We start from the raw sequence: 21,502 nt of genomic DNA on the forward strand, positions 1-21,502 counted from the left end.
GTGCATTCAGGGAAGCAGCAACATTTGATTCAGAATATTCTCATTCATTTATAAATGTGTAATTATTATTTTTTATACAACATTCTCTAATGTAACAAATTGTGCATTGCAATGGTAATGCTAGTCAATGCAAAATAAACATTTAAATGTAAACAATATACTCACAACCCATGTCCCTTCATTTTTACAGAGATTCAAGTAGAAACATTGGAAACAGGAGCAGATTTGGGAATTCTTGCCTGCCCAAACCAAACCATTAATTAATGAAATGATGTATGTAATATGTAAGTTAGATAGAGTGATAAGTGGTGGGAATGACTGTCAAGTGTCATATTTGACAACAAAAAAAAGTGGTACAAACAGCACTTGTGACCCCAGAGTCACATTACAGATAGAGAGTGGTGGAGTGTTTCTACACATCAGCAACATACAACCATCTGATGAAGGGAACTACACTTGTGAGTGTATATATAATGGAGGAACACATTTTTTGCATCTCAATATTTCTACATTGTAGAATAATAGTGAAGACATCAAAACTATGAAATAACATATGGAATCATAGCATCCAAAAAAGTGTTAAACAAATCCAAATATATTTTATATTCTTCAAGGTAGCCACCCTTTGCCTTGATGACAGCTTTGCACACTCTTGGCATTCTCTCAACCAGCTTCATGGAGGTAGTCACCTGGAATGCTTTTCCAACAGTCTTGAAGGAGGTCCCACATATGCTCAGCACTTGTTGGCTGCTTTTCCTTCCATCTGCGGTCCAACTCATTCCAAACCATTTCAATTGGGTTGAGGTCGGGTGATTGTGGAGGCCAGGTCATCTGATGCAGCACTCCATCACTCTCCTTCTTGGTCAAATAGCCCTTACACAGCCTGGAGGTGTGTTTTGGGTCATTGTCCTGTTGAAAAACAAATGATAGTCCCACTAAGCACAAACCAGATGGGATGGCGCATCGCTGCAGAATGCTGTGGTAGCCATGCTGGTTAAGCATGCCTTGAATTCTGAATAAATCACTGACAGTGTCATCAGCAAAGCATCAGATGGCCTCCACAATCACCCGACCTCAACCCAATTGAGGTGGTTTGGGATGAGTTGGACCGCAGGAAAAGCAGCCAACAAGTGCTCAGCATATGTGAGAACTCCTTCAAGACTGTTGGAAAAGCATTCCAGGTGAAGCTGGTTGAGAGAATGCCAAGAATGTGCAAAGCGGTCAAAGGCAAATGGGTGGCTACTTTGAAAAATCTCAAATATATTTTGATTTATTTAACACTTATGGTTACTACATGATTCCATATGTGTTATTTCATAGTTTTAAGGTCTTCACTATTATTCTAAAAGAAAAAGCCTTGAATGAGTAAGTGGTCAAAAAATTTGACTGGTACTGTAGATTGACTGAAATGTATGCTATGTTCATATGTTCATCAAGTGTAAGCATGTTAATTTTCTGGGATGGAGCATTAGCAGCCAATTGGTTTGGAACTTGCTGTGGTTACAGTAGTCTTTCGATGCCTTTGATGTGGTGGCCTCTAAATTGGAGTTTAGTTCAGCACAGAGCATGTGAACCCCAAAATGTTTTAAGTCAAAATAAATACATTTCAGCATTTTTTGTTGTTGCTATGACGTCATTCAACTTCAGCCTAATGTGACCCACAATTTTCTTTTAAGAACTAACAGTTCCTTCTTCCTTGTCATGTATTTTACAGTAGATGTCACGTTGTAATTGGCTACGGCCGGGAACCACTGGGGAACTAGGCTAATCTATACCCCCTCAACAATAAGGGATTTCCAAAAACATTCTTTCACTTCCGTTGAATATGACTCACTTCACGTGCAACTAACGAAGCAATATATTATGGTCCAACGTGAGAAACCATGAGCTTAAGTCAACATTCACCAGCTGAGAATGAATACTTTTCTCATTCTCTTTTGCTTGCTCTCTGAAGGTAATTCAATTGTTTTCCATGGCTTCTGACTAGGGGTTGATTCTGCTCAAATAAGATGAGATAGGTTAGCAACATTTACCAAGTTGAAAGGTCTTTGATTATTTTGTATGTAGGCTAAACTTGTTTTATTTATTTAACTGTTAACTTGCCTTCTTCCTTTTGTAGCGGTCTCTGTCAACATCGTAACTAGACGAAACAACACGGCTGACTTCAATGCCGACGCATCATATACCTGCTCCCATGCAGACCCGACAGGTGTGCTGCAAGTCACCTGGCAGAGGCTGTTCAAAGACGACTCGGTGGAGAATCTGGCCACCTACAGCAAGCGGTTTGGCGTTAAAATCATAGACCCGCACCGAGGCAAGGTGGTTTTCACGGAGGCATCTCTCAACTCGACGTCCATTACCGTGAAGAATGTAACATGGGCGGACGAAGCCTGCTATATTTGTTCCTTCAATGTTTACCCGAGTGGATCAAGACGCAAGCAGACGTGTCTTACCGTTCAAGGTATTTAATGCACTGAATAATAACAGTTTTAGGGCTTCCCTCTATTGTTCTCTATTCAGTTGAAGTTATATTTTAATGTAAGTGATATTGTAACTCAAAATAATAATCGTAAATCAGCACAGGTACAAGCACACCTGGTCAACTAATTATCCAGCCCTTGATTAGACCTAGTTGAATCAGGTGTGCTGGTACTGGAATAGAAGGGAGTCACTGGGGGTATCCTTGGAGATAATATTATTGGGGAGAAACACTCTTATAGAGCATTCATAAAGACTTCATAAGTAATACATACGGTGCATTCGGAAAGTATTCAGACCCCTTGACTTTTTGCACATTTTGCTACGTTACAGCCTAAAATGGATTAACAAAAAAAAAAAGATTTGCGAAAATGTCTAAACATGTTTTTGCTTTGTCATTATGTGGTATTGTGCGTAGATTGAGGAATTAGTATTTATTTAATCCATTTTAGAATAAGTTTGTAACGTAACTAAATGTGGAAAAAGGGAAGCGGTCTGAATACTTTACGAATGCACTGTAGACGATTCACTAATACATTTTTAAGCTAAACCACCAATACAGGTAATATAAAGGTCCTTACATCTGGTGCTTCGCCAAATATAGAATAATCCTTTATTCACCCTTTACTGCAGGACATTTGCTAAGGAATGATATATCTGAATAATACAGTATGGGCCGTGTAAAGGGTTTATTAGGGGAGTAGAAACACTATGCTTTAGAACACCAGCTAACTGCAACTATAAATCACCATATTGGCATTGTTACATCACTGGCAGGATTTTAAAAAACTGTCTGAATGACCATGAATTCTGCATGCATTAATAAGGGACATTTGCTGGTGTCAAAACATATATGAAAACATGATACATATTTTGAAAGCAGTTCTTAATTGATCTGCCTGGTAAAATAAATAAAATCAACATGATCTAATATTCCCTGTTTCATCTATTCAAAGGTGTATCTGAAGTGAGAGCCACAATGCAAAAAGTCCCCAGCACTGAACCTAAAGCAGACATGGAAGTTGTGGTCAGCTGCTCTGCCACAGGTAAACCAGCACCTTGGATCCAATGGAACATTTCTGCAGCAGCACTCATAAAGACACCTAACAACTGGACTGTCATTAACAAAGACCAAACTGTCACAGCCATTAGCAACATCACCCTCCAACTGTTGCCAGGCTCAGGGGGATACGTGGACTGTATCGTAAACAATGGGATGAGGACACAGAGACACGAGCGGGTCCTGCTTCCTATTCTCCCTGGAGAGAGGGAGGTTGAAGAGGGTACGTGATGTTGACGTATTATATACTTCTAAAGCATACTCTTTTAGCGTGTCAGAATGGTCCAACTTGAAAACAACATTGAGAAAACATCATCCCTAGCTCTATAAATAGCATGCCAAATTCATGATATTAATAATAAACATTTACATTTGGATACATGAATTTGGCGTTCTATTTAACAGGCTACATCATCCCCAGGGGCATGTTGTGATAGCCTTGTGACCAACATCATCGTGCAATAGCGCGACATTCTGTTTCCTGAAAACAGAACGCAGCGATTTCAGGCTGGTTCCAAGAGGCTAATGTTGTGATGCTATTAGTGCTGTTGGTAATGTTATCTCACCAGTTGGGTTTAATGTTGACTACCAATGTAAAGCATCACGAGTCACTCCCTTTTAAAATCACACTGTAGTCAAGTGTTGTGTTGAGTTCTGGGTAGTTTTCAGCCCCTCAGGGAAGCTACGTGATGGATGATATGATTGGATAGATGGAACAGAACATGATGTCAACATGTTATTCAAACTGAATGCATTAAAAAGGAATGGTGTAAAATTCCTTGTCTTTCTCTTTGGAGTAAATGCTGTCTCCAAACACATGCTCACTGGAATTTCATGTTTCACCTTCCAGATGACAAGAGGACATCCACGTGGGCTGTTGCCATTCCAGTATTCCTAATCATTTCCCTTTTAGTCATCTTTGGCTGTGTCGAGCTTCAAAAGAAAAAAAGGTGAGTCCGCACAAGATTATTTGTAATATCTAATATCTTTATTTTAATCGTCTTAGTAAGACAAATGGAATGAATTGAGTCATCAACTCTATATATGGTTCTGGCTTTTATCAAATAAACTGTGAGTAACGCATGCCTTAGAGCTCAGGAATGTTTATGGATAACGTCATTTTAGATTCACTGTAGTACAGTATAGTAACCTTCACATTCTATCTGGCAGGTTGCAGGCAAGCAGCGTTGGAAACCACAGCAGACGAGCAGGACCCTCTTAGGAGCATTGTGTAAACATCTGTCTGTTGTTGCTGACCGTGCTTATATGCACTGTAGCTGACCGCTGTTTTTGTTGAGGACTGGAGCACCTGTTGTTACTGAGCCTGGATGTCGAACCTTGTTGAATCATTCTTACGCAGTCATGAATAAACTAATTAACACGTGAATCATACAAGCAATGATATGGTTAATGTTGTTTAGAGGGACTGAAATGGCACTTTTAGGTTTGAGAGATTGATGGCCTCTTGTAGGTGAGTGTTGTGATATGAGGTTGGCTACCTGTTGCCTGGCTACCCAAACTCCTTGCTCCGGGCCAAACGCCACGCCCAAGGACGTTAGTTTCTTCTTCGCAATGAGTCTGGATTTGAGTACCTCCCCAACCTTTCACTGTATAAACTGTACAGTGTAGTGAAAGTCACTGCATAAACTGTATAGTGTAGCGAGAGTCATTGCATAAACTGTATAGTGTAGTAAAAGTCATTGTCTAAAAAAAACTGTTTTAATGAGTGAACAAAGTAAGAGGATTGATCTGTAGCCATAGTTCCTTATATTCACTGATGCCCACACATTCTGTAGTTGATGTTACTTTAATAATTCAACACATGGACCCATACTGCAGTCATTTACTAACCCATACTGCAGTCAGTTACTTACCCATACTGCTGTCAGTTACTAACCCATACTGCTGTCAGTTACTAACCCATACTGCTGTCAGTTACTAACCCATACTGCAGTCAGTTACTAACCCATACTGCAGTCAGTTACTAACCCATACTGCAGTCAGTTACTAACCCATACTGCAGTCAGTTACTATACTAACCCATACTGCAGTCAGTTACTAACCCATACTGCAGTCAGTTACTATACTAACCCATACTGCAGTCAGTTACTACCCCATACTGCAGTCAGTTACTTACCCATACTGCAGTCAGTTACTAACCCATACTGCTGTCAGTTACTAACCCATACTGCAGTCAGTTACTAACCCATACTGCAGTCAGTTACTAACCCATACTGCAGTCAGTTACTAACCCATACTGCAGTCAGTTACTATACTAACCCATACTGCAGTCAGTTACTAACCCATACTGCAGTCAGTTACTATACTAACCCATACTGCAGTCAGTTACTACCCCATACTGCAGTAAGTTACTTACCCATACTGCAGTCAGTTACTAACCCATACTGCTGTCAGTTACTAACCCATACTGCTGTCAGTTACTAACCCATACTGCTGTCAGTTACTAACCCATACTGCTGTCAGTTACTAACCCATACTGCAGTCAGTTACTAACCCATACTGCAGTCAGTTACTAACCCATACTGCAGTCAGTTACTAACCCATACTGCAGTCAGTTACTAACCCATACTGCAGTCAGTTACTATACTAACCCATACTGCAGTCAGTTACTAACCCATACTACAGTCAGTTACTATACTAACTCATACTGCAGTCGGTTACTATACTAACCCATACTACAGTCAGTTACTAACCCATACTGCAGTCAGTTACTTACCCATATTGCAGTCAGTTACTAACCCATATTGCAGTCAGTTACTAACCCTTATTGCAGTCAGTTACTATACTAACCCATACTGCAGTCAGTTACTATACTAACCCACACTGCAGTCGGTTACTATACTAACCCATACTGCAGGCAGTTACTATACTAACCCATACTGCAGTCAGTTACTATACTAACCCATACTGCAGTCAGTTACTATACTAACCCATACTGCGGTCAGTTACTATACTAACCCATACTGCGGTCGGTTACTATACTAACCCATACTGCGGTCGGTTACTATACTAACCCATACTACAGTCGGTTACTAACCCATATTGCAGTCAGTTACTAACCCATATTGCAGTCAGTTACTAACCCATACCGCAGTCAGTTACTAACCATACCGCAGTCAGTTACTAACCCATACCGCAGTCAGTTACTAACCCATACCGCAGTCGGTTACTTACCCATTTTGCAGTCAGTTACTAACCCATATTGCAGTCAGTTACTAACCCATACCGCAGTCAGTTACTAACACATACCGCAGTCAGTTACTAACCTATACCGCAGTTAGTTACTAACCTATACCGCAGTCAGTTACTATACTAACCCATACTGCAGTCAGTTATTATACTAACCCATACTGCAGTCAGTTATTATACTAACCCATATTGCAGTCAGTTACTATACTAACCCATACTACAGTCAGTTACTAATCCATACTGCAGTCAGTTACTATAGTAGCCCATACTGCAGTCAGTTACTAACCCATACTGCAGTCAGTTACTAACCCATATTGCAGTCAGTTACTAACCCATATTGCAGTCAGTTACTAACCCATACCGCAGTCAGTTACTAACCCATACCGCAGTCAGTTACTAACCCATACCGCAGTCAGTTACTAACCCATACCGCAGTCGGTTACTAACCCATATTGCAGTCAGTTACTAACCCATATTGCAGTCAGTTACTAACCCATATTGCAGTCAGTTACTAACCCTTATTGCAGTCAGTTACTATACTAACCCATACTGCAGTCAGTTACTATACTAACCCATACTGCAGTCGGTTACTATACTAACCCATACTGCAGTCAGTTACTATACTAACCCATACTGCAGTCAGTTACTATACTAACCCATACTGCAGTCAGTTACTATACTAACCCATACTGCGGTCAGTTACTATACTAACCCATACTGCGGTCGGTTACTATACTAACCCATACTACAGTCAGTTACTAACCCATACTGCAGTCGGTTACTAACCCATATTGCAGTCAGTTACTAACCCATATTGCAGTCAGTTACTAACCCTTATTGCAGTCAGTTACTATACTAACCCATACTACAGTCAGTTACCATACTAACTCATACTGCAGTCGGTTACTATACTAACCCATACTACAGTCAGTTACTAACCCATACTGCAGTCAGTTACTAACCCATATTGCAGTCAGTTACTAACCCATATTGCAGTCAGTTACTAACCCTTATTGCAGTCAGTTACTATACTAACCCATACTGCAGTCAGTTACTATACTAACCCATACTGCAGTCGGTTACTATACTAACCCATACTGCAGTCAGTTACTATACTAACCCATACTGCAGTCAGTTACTATACTAACCCATACTGCAGTCAGTTACTATACTAACCCATACTGCGGTCGGTTACTATACTAACCCATACTACGGTCGGTTACTAACCCATATTGCAGTCAGTTACTAACCCATATTGCAGTCAGTTACTAACCCATACCGCAGTCAGTTACTAACCCATACCGCAGTCAGTTACTAACCCATACCGCAGTCAGTTACTAACCCATACCGCAGTCGGTTACTTACCCATATTGCAGTCAGTTACTTACCCATATTGCAGTCAGTTACTAACCCATATTGCAGTCAGTTACTAACCCATACCGCAGTCAGTTACTAACCCATACCGCAGTCAGTTACTAACCCATACCGCAGTCAGTTACTAACCTATACCGCAGTTAGTTACTAACCTATACCGCAGTCAGTTACTATACTAACCCATACTGCAGTCAGTTACTATACTAACCCATACTGCAGTCAGTTATTATACTAACCCATATTGCAGTCAGTTACTATACTAACCCATACTACAGTCAGTTACTAATCCATACTGCAGTCAGTTACTATAGTAGCCCATACTGCAGTCAGTTACTAACCCATACTGCAGTCAGTTACTAACCCATATTGCAGTCAGTTACTAACCCATATTGCAGTCAGTTACTAACCCATACCGCAGTCAGTTACTAACCCATACCGCAGTCAGTTACTAACCCATACCGCAGTCAGTTACTAACCCATACCGCAGTCGGTTACTAACCCATATTGCAGTCAGTTACTAACCCATATTGCAGTCAGTTACTAACCCATATTGCAGTCAGTTACTAACCCTTATTGCAGTCAGTTACTATACTAACCCATACTGCAGTCAGTTACTATACTAACCCATACTGCAGTCGGTTACTATACTAACCCATACTGCAGTCAGTTACTATACTAACCCATACTGCAGTCAGTTACTATACTAACCCATACTGCAGTCAGTTACTATACTAACCCATACTGCGGTCAGTTACTATACTAACCCATACTGCGGTCGGTTACTATACTAACCCATACTACAGTCAGTTACTAACCCATACTGCAGTCGGTTACTAACCCATACTGCAGTCAGTTACTAACCCATATTGCAGTCAGTTACTAACCCTTATTGCAGTCAGTTACTATACTAACCCATACTACAGTCAGTTACCATACTAACTCATACTGCAGTCGGTTACTATACTAACCCATACTACAGTCAGTTACTAACCCATACTGCAGTCAGTTACTAACCCATATTGCAGTCAGTTACTAACCCATATTGCAGTCAGTTACTAACCCTTATTGCAGTCAGTTACTATACTAACCCATACTGCAGTCAGTTACTATACTAACCCATACTGCAGTCAGTTACTATACTAACCCATACTGCAGTCAGTTACTATACTAACCCATACTGCGGTCAGTTACTATACTAACCCATACTGCGGTCAGTTACTATACTAACCCATACTGCGGTCGGTTACTATACTAACCCATACTACAGTCGGTTACTAACCCATATTGCAGTCAGTTACTAACCCATATTGCAGTCAGTTACTAACCCATACCGCAGTCAGTTACTAACCCATACCGCAGTCAGTTACTAACCCATACCGCAGTCAGTTACTAACCCATACCGCAGTCGGTTACTAACCCATATTGCAGTCAGTTACTAACCCATATTGCAGTCAGTTACTAACCCATACCGCAGTCAGTTACTAACCCATACCGCAGTCAGTTACTAACCCATACCGCAGTCAGTTACTAACCCATACTGCAGTCAGTTACTAACCTATACCGCAGTCAGTTACTATACTAACCCATACCGCAGTCAGTTACTATACTAACCCATACTGCAGTCAGTTATTATACTAACCCATATTGCAGTCAGTTACTATACTAACCCATACTACAGTTAGTTACTAACCCATACTGCAGTCAGTAACTATAGTAGCCCATACTGCAGTCAGTTACCATACTAACCCATACTGCAGGCAGTTACTATACTAACCCATACTGCAGTCAGTTACTATACTAACCCATATTGCAGTCAGTTACTAACCCATATTGCAGTCAGTTACTAACCCATATTGCAGTCAGTTACTAACCCATACTGCAGTCAGTTAATAACCTATACTGCAGTCAGTTACTAACCCATACTGCAGTCAGTTACTAACCCATACTGCAGTCAGTTACTAACCCATACTGCAGTCAGTTACTAACCCATACTGCAGTCAGTTACTAACCCATATTGCATTCAGTTACTAACCCATATTGCAGTCAGTTACTAACCCATACTGCAGTCAGTTACTAACCCATACTGCAGTCAGTTACTAACCCATACTGCAGTCAGTTACTAACCCATACTACAGTCAGTTAATAACCCATACTACAGTCAGTTTAAAAGCCCCTTCATTCATAACTTCCTTCTACTGTACCGAGACTAGATTATAGACTAGTTCTGTCCTCCCCCTTCTGACCATTTTGAGTACTACATCACAATATTATACTCTCCAACCCTGTTCCTGGAGAGCTACCGTGCTATAGATTTTCAATCCAACTCTAATCTAGCACACATTATTTTAATAATTTGCTGGTTGTGAGTTGATTTAGGTTAGATACAACTGGAGTTGGAGTATATACCTACAGGAGGGTATCTCTCCAGGAACAGGGTTTTAGAGCCCTGTTCTATTGCTTCCTAAAGATTGATAGAATTGTGTGTCTACTTTGGAACAGTAGTCAACCCACCTTTTCAGAGGAATGTGGTTTGAAGACGAGGGTCTGCAGAACTGCTCTATCGTCAACAAAGGAGTGTCAAGAGGAGACGAGTCCTGCTACAAGTGTCTGTTTAACGCCTATCCAGAAGGAGCTATCAGCGGCAGGACCTGCCTCCAAATTAATGGTAAAATATAACTAACTGTAAGTGGGGGTTAAAGGGACATTACACTCTAAAATCCAACTTGTATAATGTGGATTCACTTTAACATTAGACTACTTTTGAGGTCTTAAAACAATGTTATGTCCCTTTAAAACAGGAACAGGCTATAGCGCAAGCAATTCAATCATCACAGCACATAGGTGATTTTACCCACGCACTCCTATTGGTTCACAGTCCATTTTATAAGTATGAAGGGTTTATAAATGAGACGCCAGGATTTATTGCCCTGCTGCAAATGTATTAAAAAGGCATTTGTATATAAAAGGTAATAATTGAATGATTATAATAATGTTATATCATAAACATAGCAGTTGGTAGGTTCATTTCCTGTTATTAACCTGGAGGACCAGATCTAACACTCTATTCCACATCAAGTAACTCATACAAGCAGTAACATTAGATCTGCCAAGGCAGCGGCTAATGGGGATCCATAAAAAATACAAATAACGATCACCTACTTACACTTGATATAACCCCTCCCCATATGTGGTGGTTACACTGCAGAGTCCCTAGACACAGCCCAAGAGCTGTGTTGTCGTTGTGAAAGTCACACTTAGAAGATAGAATACATTTACACAGCACCACTTCCTCCTCTCAGAGAGCACCAGATCATGTAACTGGGTCAAACCTGTCAAAGGACCATCACTTTGGTTTGATTTGGTTTGCCTTTTGTTCTGCTGTCGGTCTGAGCAGAAAATGTTGGACTAACGTCTGGTTCTGCAGTTGGTCATTATGTGTGGAATACGAGCATTCAGGCTTTCTCTGCTTCTGCTGGTGTGGGGTGTGTACACATCCTTTGAAGGTAAGATGTCCTTTTCTCAAACACACAGCATGCATGGACAGTTTGTACAACACCGAAAAAGGAAAGAGGTCCTGTCCTCATGTTTCATTTGTGAAATGTTAATTGGACATCATGAGCTTCATGTACATATTTCTGTCAACAGTAAGTGTCCAGTCTGATGGGGTTGTTCATTAGAATTTTAAAATGACCCTCAGTATACAGTTTATCTGATGTGTAATGGTAGAGAGAAGAGCCATGCTGGATCACAAGCAGTTTCTTACCTCGTATAACAATCTGAACTGCATTTAGGGAAGAAGCAACATTTGCATCAGAATATTCTCTTTTTATATATATACACACACCTTTCTCTTATGCAACAAACGGTGCATTGCAATTGTAATGCAAAACAAACATTTTAGATGAAACAATACACTCACAACCCATTTTCCTTCATGTTTACAGAGATTCAAGTGAAAACATTGGAAACAGGAGCAGATTTGGAAACTCTTGCCTGTCCAAACCAAACCATTCATGACATGATGTCTGAAGTATGCAAGTTAGATGGAGTGATAAGTGGTGGGAATGAGTGTCAAGTGTCTCTTCGGTTTGACCAAAATGTTACCAACAGCACTTGTGACCCCAGACTCACACTGCAGATAAAGAGTGACAGAGTGTTTCTACACATCACCAACATACAACCATCTGATGAAGGGAACTACACCTGTCAGTGTACATATAATGGAGGACATCATGATCTTCATGTACATATTTCTGTCAACAGTAAGTGTTGGGTCTGATGGGGTTGTTCATTAGAATTTTAAAATAACCCTCAGTATACAGTTTATCTGATGTGTAATGGTAGAGAGAAGAGACATGCTGGATCACAAGCGGTTTTCCCCTTTCTCAGGATCCCATGAGGACATGGACAACAGACATTTCCATATTGAGATAATAGTAGGCCTAGCAGCAGCTGTTCCTGTCATGGCCTTTGCTGTCGTAATCATGAGGAAAATGCATTTTAAGTAAGAGATTCTCTTTAGCTCTGTAATGAGTATTTGTCCATTTTGGTATTTGTATAATTACGTTGTAATGGAGAAACTGTAATAATATAAGTGCCTACTCAACAAATCAGATTCATAATTCAGGTACTGAACTTTGTCTCAGAAAGGCATCCAATGCTGTAGCCTGCTGAGAAACAATGTGACATACCTAAACACTATGTCACATAAAAAGTAGGTCAAGTAATCTAGGTTTTAACTCAGAGTTTGAGGTTTTTGGTGACTAACAATTGCACAGTTGTGGCTTCTCAGTTCCTGTCTTGTCAAAATGTAGTGTACTGAAAGAAAATGAACGCACACGCATGCGTAAACATTTTTTTGCGCCACAAGACATGCACTGTGTAAAATCATCTTCCATTTGGTGTGATGATGATATCTACTGTATCTACGTTCATTCACTGGTCTTCTCTTCTTTTACACAGCGGGAGAACACAGCAGAAAGCGGTGTACACCTTTAAAGAGGTGATGAAACAACACTTTTCTGTTAGGGCTGTTCTTGTTTGATGTTACCTGGAGTTGTAAGACTGTCAGGGCTGTTATTGGCTGTTACCTGTTGTCGTGATACATCTGCAGACTATGCTCTTTCACATTTTCGATTGAATTTACCAACATTTACAAATATTTCCACAGTCCCATATGAGATTCTACAGTGTAATATGGTGACATATTGTTAATGTCTTTGTAGGAGGAGCAACAGGACATTGAGCCCTACAGCACATTCACAAGGAGAGACAATGGGCTTTACTCAACTCTCCAGCTGCCACATTGTAACCCCTGACCTCTGGCACCGTTGACCAATGACAACAGGGCATGAGACACCTTTTTCTATCACAAAGGGTTAAATAGTATTTCAGCAGCCATGATAGACAACTGCACAGTATATCCATTTACTGTATATCTTGATTACTGTAATGCCCCTATTTTTACAGCTGATACACTGACTTTATATTGTTCCATTGATTGGTTACTGATACCTGGCTGAATAGGTCCTGTACTGTAGATCGTCTTCTGTTGCTGTAAATATCAGCACTTACTGTATGAATCCTGCACATTGTTACGTTGAACCAATGTTCCTGTGGACAGATGATGTGAATCCTGCACATTGTGTTACATAGAACCAATGTTCCTGTAGACTGAAGATGTGAATCCTGCACATTAGGTTACGTAGAACAAATGTTCCTGTGGACAGATGTGATCATGTGCATTTCCACCAGGTGTCAGTGTATTGCATTTGTAAAAGATATTCCCTGCAGCAGTAGAGATGTACAGTCATCATCACAACATGCTTCATGACAATGTATTTTCCTTGCTTTCAATGTTCCATCTCCATGTATCATGTAGGCCTACATGAATGACATGTTCAAGTTTAGAAATGTAACGACAAAACTAAACCATTCATGAAAACTTAATTTCCTAAAAGATCCATGACCTCTATAGTTGTATACTGTATGGGCTGTATGTATCTAACCCAGCATGTACACTCTAGCACAGTGGTTCCCAAACTTCTTATAGTCCCGTACCCCTTCAAACATTCAACCTCCAGCTGGCACCAGGGTCAGCGCACTCTCAAATGTTGTTTTTTGCCATCATTGTAAGCCTGCCACACACAGACTATACTATACATTTATTAAACATAAGAATGAGTGTGAGTTTGTCACAACCCGGATTGTGGGAAGTGACAAAGAGTTCTTATAGGAACAGGTCACAAATAATAATATAATATTAATCAATAATTTTGCTCTTTATTTAGCCATCTTACATATAAAATCTTATTTGTTAATCGAAAATTGTGAATAACTCACCACAGGATAGTGAGACGGGTATGCTTGAAAGGATTCACATAACTCCGCAATGTTGGGTTGTTGATAAAGGAATTTTATTCCTATGTTTATCAACCAATTCAATTAAAACACTCTGCCCATACATAATAATTTGTAAGATACTTATCAGCATAAAATGGATAAAAACCAGTCTTAAAATCAATCAATCAATAGCGTTTATTCTCGAGAGTACTGAATCATAGTACAATTTACATCAGGTTATATAATAAAGATGATGTCATAGGTTTTAATGTCCATCCTCCTCTAGAATACAATGGCAATACAGTTCACAGCCTCATTACGTTGTCTGCCACCTGTTAAACTATCTGCAACCAACCCAAGGTCTCTCCCCTCCCTGGGTAGAGACAGAATGTCCTGTAAGGAACACAGCATTCCAGCCTGTCTGAAGATAACTCCATTCTTTCTAATAAGGAACACATTATATTCAGCATTATGATTATAATACGTTTCATTCATACAGTAACATCTAAGTCAAATGTATACATATTTTAGTCATTAAACACAAAAATCCCGTAACAGTTGTATTAGAGAGAGTCTCAGTAATTTTCCACACAGTCTGTGCCTGTATTTAGGTTTCATGCTAGTGAGGGCCGAGAATCCACTCTCACATAGGTAGGTGGTTGTAAAGGGCATCAGTGTCTTAACAGCACAATTTGCCAAGGCAGGATACTCTGAGTTCAGCTCAATCCACAAATCTGGCAGGAGCTTCGGATTAAATTAAATTAAATTTTCACAGAACCGCTTGTTGCAATTTTTATGAGGCTCTCTTGTTCAGATATCGGTAAGTGGACTGGAGGCAGGGCATGAAATGGATAACGAATCCAGTTTTTTGTCATCCATTTCGGGAAAGTACCTGCGTAATTGCGGACCCAATTCACTCAGGTGCTTTGCTATATCAAATTTGACATTGTCCGTAAGCTTGAGTTCACTTGTACACAAAAAATCGTACAATGATGGAAAGAACTGTGTGTTGTCCTTGTTAAAGCAGACAGAGAAGAGCTCCAACTAGTTAGTTGCAGAGAGTCACCTGTAATCGTAGATTAAGATCATTCAGGTGAGAAAAAACATCACCCAGATAGGCCAGTCGTGTGAAAAACTAGTCATCATGGAACCGGTCAGACAAGTGGAAATTATGGTCAGTAAAGAAAACTTTAAGCTTGTCTCTCAATTTAAAAAAACGTTTCAATACTTTGCCCCTTGATAACCAGCTCACTTCTGTATGTTGTAAAAGCTTTTTATGGTCGCTGCCCATATCATTGCATAATGCAGAAAATACACAAGAGTTCAGGGGCCTTGCTTTACCAAAGTTTTTACTGTAGTGTCCAAAACGTCTTTCAAGCTGTCAGACATTCTCTTGGCAGCAAGAGCCTCTCGGTGGATGCTGCAGTGTACCTAAGTAGCATCGGGAGCAACTCCTTGCATGCGCTTTACCACTCCACTATGTCTCCCTGTCATGGCAACACATCTTGACAACCAAAGTCCATTTGACATCACAAAGCAGTCCAGTACTTTCAAAATATCCTCTCCTGTTGTCCTGGTTTCCAGTGGTTTGCAGAGGAGGAGGTCTCCTTATCAACCCACCATAAATGTAACGGACATATACCAGGAGCTGTGCCAGGCCCATCATGTCTGTTGACTCATCCAGCTGTAACGCATAGAATTCACTGGCTTGTTTGCCAAGCAGTAATTGTTTCAAAACATCTTCTGCCATGTCACTGATGCGTCATGAACAGTGTTGTTTGATGAAGTCATTGTCTGTATAGTTTCCACGGCAGCAGGAAGAATTAAGTCCTTCACAATAGTAGGGGGCTTGCCTGTCCTAGCCACTCGGTAGCTCACCATATAAGACACTTCTAGCCACTTCTTATTAATGGTATCTGTTGCTTTTATACATGTCTTAGTACTCGAAAGTCATCTTAATTCTCGCTCCAAAAACTCCCGTGGTTTATTTCCAAATTGGCATGTTTTGATTCTAAATGTCTGTGCAAGGTTTCATCAAGTTGTGAGATAGTACTTTTGCACATATAGCACACTGTGGCTGAGGAAAGCCACTACTCCCAATATAAGTGAACCCCAAATCAATGTAGTTCTCATCATATTTACACCTCTTCGATGGTCCAACGTCCCTGTCTGTTGTTCGGTGCTTTCCCGGGTAAGGGGGCAGTAGCTCTTTGGCTGCATCAGATTCACAACTGTCAGTGTCCATGCTAGCTAGGCTAACAACAAATGTAGAATTACTGATGCTAGCAATGGATGTGCTGTTGGAAGCAGAACAACTTGTGTCGTCGATAGGTGCAAGTGTAGTACTGCTGGTAGTAGCAGTACTAACAATAGAGCTGGTATGTGTCTCTATGGACGCCGGCCTTACTTTTTTAAACCATTTTCGATCAAACGGAATGAGCAGTAGCTACGTTTGGCTACATACGGACCCTTAGTGGAATTCCCGCAAGAGAGAAACGGTTAAAGTGATTGGATGTTAATTATTTGACTAGGCTACCTGTATTTGACATTGTGTTGTTATTTCGCTGAACACTAGATGGTTTAATTTTATTTTTGTCAGTGAAACGAGGCTACTCAGGCGATAAAAAAACCTCACCCAAATGTATAGCCACGTTGGAAAATCTAAATGGACAGTTTGAAAGTGTGAAGGAAAATATATATATAATATATATATAATATAAATATAAAATATATATAATAAACATATTTAAAAAAAAAAGTGAATCACATTTTTATTTTTCATTCCCCGACAGCATTGCGTGTACCCCAGTTTGGGAATACCTGCTCAAGAGGAAAACAAACCATTATCTACATCAGGCTTATAAGATATAAGAACCCTTCAGCCTTGTGGTGGTGCAGAATCTATCATTGTTTTTGTTCTAAAGAAGGAAGTGGACCTGTTGAGGTGTATGCAGTTATTAATTTGGCCTCTCTGTAGTGCTTTGCAAAGACCAAGATGCACTAGCAGAGGTCCAAGTGTTTCTGTGAAACAGTAAGACAGGTAGAAGCTAGAAAACAGAACCACTTCCTCCTATCAGCTCTCAAGGTCCATTATAACTAGTCAACCCAAGTTTGACTTTGTTTCTCTATTGAACAACTAACGTTGGATAGACGTTGAGTTCTGTACTCAGTCTGAGCAGACAACATTGAGTAAGTCATGTTTGGTTCTGCAGTTGGCCAGTATGTTTGTATTCAGGCTGCTTCTGCTTCTGGTGCTGTGGGGTGCAGTTAGCCAATAAGAAATCAACTTTAATTTTTAAACTTTACTTTTTGCTCAATCTAAATCCCATGAAACAGTACACTCAATCTGTTTACCTTCCTGTTGGCAGTGACTGAAATAAAGACATCTGTCTGCCCATCAAAACATCTGTCTGCCCATTAAAATATATAAAATAGAGTGATAAGTGGGGGGAATGACTGTCAAGTGTAATGTCGGACCAACCATAATGCTGTTGTGTAAAGTACTTAAGTAATACTTGAAAGTATTTTTACTTAAATAGTTTCTTGTGGTACCTGTACTTTATTTTTGACAACTTCTACTTCGCTACATTACCGTTTCCCATTGTCTCGAGCTTGGAAATGAGCGGACCAAGGCACAGCGTGAATTGAATTCCACATCTTTAACTACAAAGTGAAACTAGAGACAAAATAACAAAACTTACAAAGACCGTGACCACGTAGTGCTCAAACACACTAACACAAACAATATCCCACAAAACACAGGTGGGAAAAAGGCTACCTAAATATGATCCCCAATTAGAGGCAACGATTATCAGCTGCCTCTAATTGGGAACCATACAAACCAGCCACATAGAAAATAAATTACTAGAACACCCCCCTAGTCACGCTCTGACCTAAACACCATAGAGAACCAAGGGCTCTCTATGGTCAGGGCGTGACACCCATTATAAATCAGACCTGTCCTGAAACTGAATGTGCGTGAAAGACATTAAAACGCCACCTGAAAAAGTCAATCATTCAGCTGTGAATGGTCCTGGTGCACCAAAAAATAAATAAAAAAAGGAAATAAAAAAGTGTCAAGGGAAGCCTGTGTGGATTTGGCTTCAGACCAATCACATCACAAGCCAAACGTCTTTATTGACAGAAAAAAAACTTGAATTGTTGCATCTTGTTGTGTTGTTGTACTCCGGTGGCTAACTAGCAAGCTAAAAATCGTCCCTTTCCCAAAATAGCCATGGATGGAGATAGGGATTTGGACTGGTTTTACTTAATTCTCTGTACTGGCCAATGATTATAACAGCAATTCTGATCCAACCATAAATTAGTACATTGTGCTCCTGGCTTGAGAGGATGGAAGTTCAACATGTAGCTAGATGTAGTATGCTAATGTTACCTAGCTGGCCTGGTGTATCGTTGTCCATGAAAAGAAGTTAGTCTAGCGAGCAAGTATTTTAGCCAGGTAGCCTAGGACAACAAAAACTAAAAGCATGTACTGTATGACAGAGTGATAGACCGTTTCGGCAACATGAAAGAGGAGGATGGCATTGGTGTTTCTCTACAAGTAGGGCGAGTCAACATGTTTTTTCTACTTGCACGCACACACACACAGAAATCAGTACCATGGACAGCCACATATTTAGCTTACATTGATCGGACTAAATCGTTTTGGGTATCTTTTAGTTATCACTTCATTAGACTAAGTATAGGTGATTAGATGTTGAAATGTTGAAGTTGAAACGGTGCTGGAATAGTGGAGGCAGCTCCTGTTTTCTTTGCGACTCGCCGTAACTCTGTAGTATATTTTGATTTGTTTAATTTTTTTGGGTTACTACATGATTCCATGTGTTATTTCATAGCTTTGATGTCTTCACTATTATTCTACAACTTAGAAAAAAGTAAAAACAAAGAAAAACCCTCAAATGAGTAGGGGTGTCCAAACTTTTGACTGGTACTGTGTATGTAGGTATGCATGTATGTGTGTAGTACCAGAGGGAACCACAGTATTACTATGGCTCCCTCTGGTTTTAGTGTTGCTGAACAGTAGAGACAGGCCATGAGTGTCTGTCACCTTTACAGCAACATGCATTATTAAATCAGTCATTTTAATTCCTGTTTTTTTTTAAGAAACAAAAAGGAAAATAAAACTGCAGTTCCACTAGGTGTCGCTGTGCTGCATTTGAATAAGGACTTGTCACAGCTCTATGAACGGATAGTGATGCAACATTTCTGAAGTAAGAATTCCAGAAAAGTGCCCTGTCTGATGACATATGGGAATGCTTTATATTTGTGTAAGAGCCTTGCATCACCTGATTGTACTGAATTCTCTCCATACTTTAGATTTTTTACCGTTGTGTTTGTAACATACCTTATATTTCTATATTCTGTGCTGTAGACTACATCAATTGTTAAGAAATATGTGTTTCAGAAAATGTTATCGTCTTTGTCTTTTCACTGTGTCTGTTTTTATGTACATTAGATATGTAAGTGTTGAGATGCAGCTGGAATCATCCTCTGGTTGAGTGAGACAGCATCACATGCATCAATGTCACCACAGTAATTTAAGACCGCAACTGTTAATCAGAATATTAAAAACAGGTTCTTCCCAAGTGTTACGCACGCCTCTATGCAGAGGGAACGCAACACCCTGCTACAACTCAACTCTCTGTGAAGTGAAAGAGGTATGGACTGAAGGTACGAGTAAGGACAAAAGGCAGAGAATTGTACCGTTGACAAGGAATTTATTCCGTCACACGGTAATTTTGGGGAAAAGGGTCTGGACGGAACCAAAGCAAAGAAAGTAAATATCAAAGCCCCCTCTCCTACTTTACCTGCCTACCCACTACTTGCCTAACTTATCAACACCTGGTGAACTAACCAAAATACAGGGGGTGGTCCGCCTAGGTCTTACCTAGTGTGCCCCCTAGACAGTGAATATACTACGGGTATATGTATGCCCGCGGGCCTCTTGCCTAAGCACTCCATAGGTGCCTTCCCCTTCCCCCCTGGGAACAAACAAACATTTTTTTTACTAACTATTTCACAATCAAAAACAGTCCTTTTGGTCACAGACATACCTTATTAGAACCGGCTACAAAAATACTGGCAACAAATTATACATCTGCGCAAAAACGAAAACACAGGACATACTAATCATCTCCCTCTGAGAACAACCAACACAGTAAATAACCCACAGCCATCAGCAATGACCTCTCAGCAATGACCTCTCTTTCTGCGCAACAGATCACTGGTTCTTATATAGCTTCAGAAGGAGTTGGTAATTGGAGACAGCTGCTTCCTGATGAGGGGGCGGGGTCAGCTCTCCAATTAGCCATGGAGTCGACCAATCAGCTGCTTGGGGGGGGATTTTAGGAAGCCATTCTGAAACACACACCTAACAAACCACAACACAGAAAATGGGGAACATAACACCAAGAAATAATGAAAATGTTTGGTTCAGATGTTCGGATTAGAACACACCTTTTTACACAATTTGCCCCTACAGTGTTGTGACACACTGCAATACAGAAGCCCTGGAGAAGTTTCTCCCGTCTGGCATGGGATTTACACCGGCAACCTTCTGGTTACTGGCCCGCCGCTCTAAACTAGGCTACTTTCAGTTTTACCAGATAACTCTTAGTACACATTCCAATACCCTTTATACAATCACAGGATCTCAAAGTGTACAGCGATTTCTGACAATGAGTGTCTACTGTAAGTATCATTTTGACTGCTCTCCTTTCCTGGAACTGGATTCAGTTACTACCGAGGCCACCGAGAGTGGCCCAGAGTATTGTAATAACCCTCCAGTAGTGGATCCTCTTTAATTTATTCCATTCTACAGTAACCATGACTCAGACCTTCTCTTGGGCCACTCCCCGAGACACCCTCTGAGATCAGGCATTATTGATGGCGACCCTGGAGTGGGCTCAAGGATTCGAACCAGCAACCTTTTGATTATTGGCCCAAAGCTCTTAACCGCTAGGCTACCTGTCACCCTTAAGGCTACTCCTAGCTAGACTGTAAAGGGTAAAATTATAG

At 40.4% G+C, this 21,502-nt stretch overlaps 2 protein-coding genes across 6 annotated transcripts in view; both read left to right on the forward strand.

The window, feature by feature from the left end:
- Positions 1-1,650: 1,650 nt before the first annotated feature.
- Positions 1,651-21,502, forward strand: part of LOC139532696 (OX-2 membrane glycoprotein-like) — a 36,418-nt gene continuing 16,566 nt past the window's right edge. For 2 of the 5 annotated variants that reach the window (XM_071330636.1, XM_071330635.1), the window contains exons 1-2: positions 1,761-1,954; positions 2,120-2,461. In XM_071330636.1, the coding sequence (XP_071186737.1) occupies positions 1,915-1,954; positions 2,120-2,461 (382 nt within the window). In that variant the 5' untranslated portion in view covers positions 1,761-1,914. Of the gene's footprint in view, positions 1,955-2,119; positions 2,462-3,434; positions 3,762-4,388; positions 4,489-4,708; positions 4,931-21,502 lie in introns of those variants that run through there. The other 3 variants (XM_071330637.1, XM_071330638.1, XM_071330634.1) reach the window with 3 other exon arrangements.
- Positions 11,446-15,058, forward strand: LOC139532699 (uncharacterized). Its single transcript, XM_071330640.1, has 5 exons — positions 11,446-11,625; positions 12,067-12,384; positions 12,512-12,626; positions 13,085-13,124; positions 13,348-15,058. The coding sequence occupies exons 1-5, from the start codon at positions 11,556-11,558 to the stop codon at positions 13,438-13,440; spliced, it is 636 nt and encodes a 211-aa protein (XP_071186741.1). The 5' UTR covers positions 11,446-11,555; the 3' UTR covers positions 13,441-15,058.

Source organism: Salvelinus alpinus, chromosome 10, assembly GCF_045679555.1.
Source record: "Salvelinus alpinus chromosome 10, SLU_Salpinus.1, whole genome shotgun sequence".
In the NCBI taxonomy this organism is placed as follows: Eukaryota; Metazoa; Chordata; class Actinopteri; order Salmoniformes; family Salmonidae; genus Salvelinus; species Salvelinus alpinus.